The 7,245-nt window shown below is 61.6% G+C and overlaps 2 protein-coding genes across 2 annotated transcripts in view; both read right to left on the bottom strand.

Annotated features, from left to right (window-relative positions):
* PTK7 (protein tyrosine kinase 7 (inactive)) overlaps positions 1-153 on the bottom strand; it is a 45,446-nt gene extending 45,293 nt beyond the window's left edge. The window contains exon 1 of the mRNA XM_014962516.1: positions 40-153. Coding sequence (XP_014818002.1) covers positions 40-70 — 31 coding nt within the window. The 5' untranslated portion in view covers positions 71-153. The remainder of the gene's footprint in view (positions 1-39) is intronic.
* A 2,978-nt stretch (positions 154-3,131) lies between these two features.
* Positions 3,132-7,245, bottom strand: part of LOC106900355 (heme-binding protein 1-like) — a 4,428-nt gene continuing 314 nt past the window's right edge. The window contains exons 2-5 of the mRNA XM_014962381.1: positions 7,197-7,241; positions 4,700-4,841; positions 4,366-4,549; positions 3,132-4,200 (exon numbers count right to left, since the gene is read on the bottom strand). Coding sequence (XP_014817867.1) covers positions 4,026-4,200; positions 4,366-4,549; positions 4,700-4,841; positions 7,197-7,241 — 546 coding nt within the window. The 3' untranslated portion in view covers positions 3,132-4,025. The remainder of the gene's footprint in view (positions 4,201-4,365; positions 4,550-4,699; positions 4,842-7,196; positions 7,242-7,245) is intronic.

Below are 7,245 nucleotides of genomic sequence, written 5' to 3'. Positions count from 1 at the left end.
GGGGGGGTGAGGCTGTCGCGGGGCCCGGCCCGCACTCACCCAGCACCAGGAGCGCCCGCACCGCCGCCATCCTCCGCACCGCTCCCCGCCGAGCCGGTCAGTGCCAGCCCCGGCCCCTGGCCATGCCGCCGCCGCCGCCGCCCCGCCTGCCGCCGCCACCGGGAGGGGCTTCCGGGGGAGGGGCCGACCCACCGGAAACCGGGCGGGGTTGGGGGGGGACGCGGGGCCCCGAGGGCAGCCCCTAGTTGGGTGCCTCGCTCGGTTCCAGCGGTGCCGGGGACCCCCGGGGGCGCCCCTGGAACCCCAGGACCCCTGGGTGCCCCCTACTCCTCCTCCGCCCCGAGGGGAGCGGCGGAGCTGCCCTCCCCACCCGGGGGCTCCTCGTTAAACCGGTGGTGGAAGGTGTGTCCCCCCCCCAACGCCTTGTCCCGCTGGGGGGACGCGGGGCCCCGAGGGCAGCCCCTAGTTGGGTGCCTCGCTCGGTTCCAGCGGTGCCGGGGACCCCCGGGGGCGCCCCTGGAACCCCAGGACCCCTGGGTGCCCCCTACTCCTCCTCCGCCCCGAGGGGAGCGGCGGAGCTGCCCTCCCCACCCGGGGGCTCCTCGTTAAACCGGTGGTGGAAGGTGTGTGTCCCCCCCCCAAAACGCCTTGTCCCGCTGTTGGAGGGACCCCCTGAAAGCCCAGGGGCACCCCGGAGGCAGGAGCTCCGTGCCCCGCTGAAGGACCGGGCAGGCAACTCCAGCTCCGAGACACCTTGCCCCCGCTCCTTGGTGCTCCTCCACGTTGCCCAAAGTCCGGGCATGGTAGCCCAAACTGGCCTGGCCGCCTGGAGGACTCCCTGCCCGACCAAAGGAGCCTACCATGGAGCCTCATCAGCTCTGAATGCTGGCTTTCCATCTGTTTTGACTGCTTGCCCTACCACCCGGAGGGAAGACTCGCCATCAGAGACCTCCTGATGGATCCATCAGGAGGATGCTGGGTCCACCATGCTGGATCCACCACGGAGGATGCTGAAGGCTCGGCTTAGCAAAGCCTGTGGCACAGGACCGGAGCACGCCTGCTGCCCTGTGTGGTGGTGGTGCCAGCCTGGAGCTGCACCAGAAGAAGCTCCGTTCCATTACCACCTCCAGCAGAGCCCTGGGAGACCACGGTGCCGCCCCGGCGGGGGCGCGTGGCTTCGTCGGTAGCCGCAGACCAGTCCTCTCTCGTAGGGAAACCACCGCTTCCTGCCACCAAAAGCTGTTCTGGTTGTGGTTGGGGACCGAGCAGCCTCAGAGGAAGCGGTAGCCCATTCAGCGAGCTCTAGAAAGCAAGTTTTCACTTCCACCTGCAAGCCCAAGGCAAGCCAGGCAGGTGATGTGCGGTGATGCCTCTGCCCCACACATGCCGGCCGACTTTGCTCTGAGCCCACCCAGCCGCCTGATCCCAGCCTGACCTAAGGGAATGGCTTCTCCTGCCCCCAGCACACGCACAGCCAAGCCAGGTATCGCCGCTCTTATCTGAAGAGCATTTGCCACATCAGCCCTCAGAGTTGCGGGCTGTCCCATCACCTCCCCAGCCCTGCCTGCCTTCAGTGCCCCAGGGACAAGAAAGGACTGCACCATGAGACACCCAGGCAACCACCCTCTGCTCTGGCTGTGCTTGCCCACGCTCTGCCTGAAGCTTCCTTGCTCCTTCAAAGAGGCAGGTATAAGATCCCTGGCCCCGCTCTCTCCACAGCCACAGGCTGGGCATCGCTGCCAGAGGGCAAGCCAGCCTGGACCAGGGCAGTGACCAGCATCTGGATCAGAGGATGGGGTGGCAGAAGCCCCCTGCACCGCTCGGGCAATGAGACCGCAGAGCTGGCCTCCCCCCACCCTGTTCCCCCCCGGCTGGCTGCGTTGCAGGGCCAAAGGGCCAGAGTTTGAGCAGCAGCAGGAGCTGAGGCAGATGGCACGCCACCAGGGAGGAAACTCCTTGGGAAACAGGAGCCAGGAGTCCCTCCACATGGAGCCAGCGAAGCACATCCCTGCAGAAGTAACACCAGTTCCTGCAGCCAACCAGCACGACGTCCCCTCACATTTGAATTCTCGGCCCCCGAGATCAGGTGCCTGCCTGCAGTACAGTCAGAGGAGCCAACTTATTGCACAAGGGGGAAAAAACGAGGCTAGAGCAAAGCCCAGCCTACAGAAAACCACCTTACCTGGAAGGGAACGCGGCCAGAGTTCTCTGTAGCAGCCATATAAATGGCCGAGCACAACGCCATAACCTGGGCAAACGTGAGAGCCCTTCTAAGTAGACACAGCTTTGCAGCTTGGAGCATCTTGAGGAGGGTAGAGTTGAAGTAGTCAACATGGATTTACCAAGCACCAGTAGAGGTTGGGGGCTGACCTGCTGGAGAGCAGCTCTGAGGAGAAAGACCTGGGAGTTCTGGTGGACAATAGGATGCCCATGAGCCAGCAATGGGCCCTGGTGGCCAAGAAGACCAATGGCATCCTGGGGGGCATCAGGAAGAGTGTGACCAGCAGGTGGAGGGAGGTCATCCTGCCCCTCTGCTCTGCCCTGGGGAGGCCCCATCTGGAGCACTGGGACCAGTTCTGGGCTCCCCAGTTCCAGAAGGACAGGGAACTGCTGGAGAGGGGACAGCAGAGGGCTACAGAGATGATGAGGGGCCTGGAGTGTCTCTCTGCTGAGGAGAGGCAGAGGGACTTGGGTCTTTTTAGTCTGGAGAAGGCTGAGGGGGGATCTGATCAATGCTTATAAATACTTAGGAGGGTGCCAGAAGGATGGGGCCAGTCTTTTTTCAGTGGTGCCCAGGGACAGGACAAGAGGAAATGGGCACCAACTTGAATAGAAGAAGTTCCACCTAAAGATGAGGAGGAACTTCTTTCCTGTGAGGGTGGCAGAGCCCTGGCAGAGGCTGCCTAGGGAGGTGGTGGAGTCTCCTTCTCTGGAGACATTCAAACCCATCTGGACACGTTCCTGTGCAACCTGCTCTGGGTGGCCCTGCTTTGGCAGGGGGGTTGGACGAGATGATCTCCAGAGGTCCCTTCCAACCCCATGTGATTCTGTGATTCTATGATGGAGAAGGCAAAGCTCTTCCCAACACCCCCCCACACCCCACACCCCCCCCATCAGCAATCTACAGCTGCAGTGGTTGGAGCTGGGTTTATTTACTGTTGGCACTGCCAGCTTCCCCCAGGAAAGCGTGACGGTATCGGTGAATGTGAAACTCGCTGATCGATGCACAACGCAACGCAGGGCAGTGCCGCCGCTGCCGCCGTCGGGACCCGTCCCCCTTGGCTCGCAGCAGGGTCTGCCAAACAGCACCCACAACGGACGGACAAAGGCTGCCAGCGCCCCGGTCCTGGCTGAGGGATGGTGAGTGACAACCAGGGAGGCAGCCAAGAAGTCCAAAGAGAGCCACCCCAGCAGGAAACGTTCAGGATCCACATCTCGCTTGCGGCGAGCCCTTTCCCCCCCCCTTCAAACCCTACCGTCCCTGTAGCAGCATTTCAGTGGCTCTGTTCGGGACAGGAAGCCGTTCTTGGAGCCCAGACAGAGCCCCACACCTCGTACGCAGTCGTTTGCCTTCTACGCACCATCACCTGGCGACTCCGCCGTCCACGAGCTCCACCAGCCTGCCTGGCACAGCTCTGCCACCTCAACTCAGAGCTGAGAAGCAGCAGCCCAGGTCAGGCCAGCACATTGCACAAGCCCACACCGTTCACGGCCTTACACGAGCCCCCCACCACGTGCTTCCCACCAGGAGCCTGCTGCAGAGGCTCTCCCCGGTGCCAGCTCCAGCCTCAGCTGGCCCCTGCGGAAGTAGGTGAAGTGCAAGAAGACCAGTTGGGGTTTTTTCTGCCCCCCCCCCGCCCCGGCAGAGCGCAAACCCACCCCGCGGTTCTCCCCGTCTGTCGTTTTGTGGGTGGATGGTGGGTCGGGATGTGCATTCGTCTCCTTTGGGTCAGAACTGCCATCTACACCAGGTCCAGTCGCAGGACGGTTTGCGGTCACAGAGAAGGGGGGGGGGACACACACTCTCACTCCGCCCGGCAGATGAACCAGATCTCGTTGCGGCGCTGAGGGACGCTGGGGTTTTCGTAAACAGCCACGATGTAGGTTTCCCGGAGCACAGCGTCTGTGGAGCCCAGGAGCTCCCAGAGGAGACCGATCTCTCGCAGAATCGTCTCCTCGGTGGTCATCCCATAGAAAACCCTGCAGCAGCAAAGGGAGCGGCGTGAGCGGCAGAACCAGCGCGTCCCCCCCTTCCCACTCCCACCCCTCTCCGCCCAAGGAACACAGCGGCCACCGCAGGGAGTTCAAACGCCTCCTCTGAGCTGAAAAAAAACCACCAAAAACCACCTCTGGTGCTGGGGTCACCTGGTTATAACCCGGAGCGGTGCCCTCTCGGTGATGTGGATTTCGGGGTCCGTAGGAACAGGAGGGTTTTGCTGGAACTCTCCCGGGAGATAATAGGCGGTGACGACCTCCCGCTCCAGCTGGGTCCCCTCCTTGGTCAGGTGGATTTCGTTGAGGACCGGGACTGTCATGCCCAGGTAGCAACCTGGAAGGAGGTAGGGAGGCAACGGGGAGGGTGAAAGAGCTGGCTCAGGAGCGGCAGCCCGCGTTCCCCCCCGGCTCCGAACGACCCGCGGCGGGGCCCTTCCCTCTGCGTCAGCCTGCCAGCCCCCTCCGAGCCCCTGCCTGCACACACCTACAGAGTTCTCCTTGCAGATGTAGCGCATGAGCTTCATGAAGCTCATGGAGATGCTCTGCTCATACATGGGCTCCCCCTTGGTGACACACGCCCACTTCCCAGCTGGGTACCGCCGCTCCTCAAAGGCTGCTTCCTCGCACTGAAACAGGCCACAGACAAGCCAAGTCAGAAGTTAAGCACGCCCACAACGCTCGGGTGGCAAAGGCAACACGGACAGGCGGGAAGTGGGGAGACGGGGGGGGACTCTGCCCAAAAAGGAGACACCCCCCCCCATGCTAGATAGCAATGGTGGGGGGGCTTGGAGGAGAAGGCGAAGGGAACTGGCAGCACACGCACCTCGGACAAGGACACTTAACGGCACCGGGCAAAAGTGCAGCCAAAGGAGAAGCACGGAGAGGGGACAGGGAGGCTTGGAGGCTCCTGGCATGCACACGGAATGCGGCACATCCTCAGCAGGGGGGGGGCACAGGACTTTCTGCTCCTCTCCAGTGGCTGTCCTGCCTACTCACGAGGATGGTCCTGATTCCAGGCACCCAAAGGCCTCCAGCAAGGTTGACCGTGATTCTCAGGCGCAGCGCCTTTTGCCTGGAGCCCTGCGTGCACAGAGGGTGACAAGCAAAAAGCCTCCTGCCCAGCAGGAGGGAAAGTCTGGCAGAAGAGTCCTAGCACCCAGAAGAGCTGTGAAGGTTGGAACAAAACTCCTCTCAGATCCTTCTCCCATACTAAAAAGCAACAGGAGGAAGAAAAGACACGAACACAGCTGGCACAGAGGGGGCAGCTTTGTGGGATGGGGCAGAATCTCTATTTCCAGCACAGATGCCCCGTCTTCTGGGACAACACAGAAGGGGGGGCAGGGGAGAGCGGGGAAATTGCATCTGGATCTCCTCATAGTTCACTCATGGCATGGTTATAACCACAGGGACCACATAAAGAGGGGTGGGAAGTTATAGCCAGCCAGCCATCTTCCTGCTTGCAGCTTGTTCTTCAGCCAGATTGAAGCGCTCCTGAGACAAAACCTTGTTCCACCGAGCTCAGGGCACCTCTCCAAACTTCTGTGCTCCACAGCTGTGCTGGCAGGCACTGAGCTGGAAGCTGTTGACCGGCCTCAGCGCCGAGCGCAGCCTCCCTGTGGCTCCACCCAAATCAGTTCTCCACTCAGAAAACCAAAGCAAAGGCAGGAGGAAAGGCGTCTGGACCGCTCGTGTACAGCGGTGGGGTGCCAGGAAGAAAGAGTACCCCACAACCGGGGCCTGATATTAAGCCTTGCCGCTCTAGAAGATGAGACTTGACCAAGAGGAAGAGTTAAGATACTTCACACAGAGCCAGTGGCAACAGGTCCCTGCAATACGAGGTGGGGGGACTCGAGGGAGCGCTGACAGAGCAAGGCTTATAATGATTTCACTTGCCTCCAGGAGGACGAGGGTTTGTAGCACTGACAGCTCGGGAGGAGCAACCAACCACCACTTGCCTGCCCGAGCCTGGGAAACATCATCTTTTTCCCAGAAGGGCCCCAGCTCCAAAGTTCCCTCAGAACTGATGCCAGGAAGCGGCTCCTGTCTCCTCACCCAGCCCTGGAGTAAAACTCCCAACAACCCTCCTCAGGCACAGAGGGGATGCCACCAGCGACCAAAGATCTTGGGGTCCCACAAAGTCTTGGGGCCCCCATTCCTGCCTGGGACCAGCACAGGCAGAGAAGATCCCATCCTAAGCCCAAGGGACCCAGAAGAAGAGGGAAAGAGGGAGCGTGGCGAAGCCCCAGTTCGGAGCTAAACAACCTACACGCTCAGACGTGTTTTATGGGCAGGAGCGCTGGCCCTCAGCCCAGAAGAAACTGGTTAAGCTCTCCTCATAGAGAGGACAATTGACGGATGTCTTCTTGGTAGCGAGCCCAACCAAGCCTGCAGAGACACGGGAACCAGTCTGACAAGCGCTTCTCTCGCAGTGAGTTCCCCGAGATGAGAGGAGGCGTTGCGACTCGGCCAACGAAGAAGAGGAGACGGGTCAAGGCAGAAGCAACCACCTTTTTGGGTCAGAACGTCGTGACAAATACCACCACCAGGTCGGACAAACCAGGGCCGCTGGTGGTTCCCCCACCGGAGCATCCTTATCTGGTGCCGGCTGAAGATCTCCAGCTCAACCAGTACCACCACAGACCCAAACCCAGCAGGGCTATGCCATGAGATGTTCTGAGGGAGGCAGGGACGCAGACCCCGAAGTCAAAGCCTCGCAGAAGACGGGTGGGGTAAAGGAAGCTGGAAGGCAGGAGAGCGGAGGAAGCAGCGAGACCCGTCCACTTTTAAAACCAAGGCCGGGAAGCGGAGCACGGAGACGATGCGGGGATGGCAGAAGGGCTGCCCGGAGAAGGAGGTGGCCACCTTCTCCCCGAGGGAAGAGGCGACTGGTCTTTCCCAAGGAAAGAGCAGCCGGTGGGGACACCCGACGGCACCCCGCCCCCCCCCCGGGGTTGTGAGGAAGAGGAAGGAGCGGGCCTCACCTTCTCCTGCTGTGAGAGGGTAACGTAGGGCACGGCCTGGCGGGTCTGG

The sequence above is a fragment of the Calidris pugnax genome, unplaced genomic scaffold (assembly GCF_001431845.1).
Source record: "Calidris pugnax isolate Ruff unplaced genomic scaffold, ASM143184v1 scaffold147, whole genome shotgun sequence".
NCBI lineage: Eukaryota > Metazoa > Chordata > Aves > Charadriiformes > Scolopacidae > Calidris > Calidris pugnax.
The sequence above is the reverse complement of the archived record's forward strand: the minus strand, read 5'-3'. Positions and strand labels throughout refer to the sequence as shown.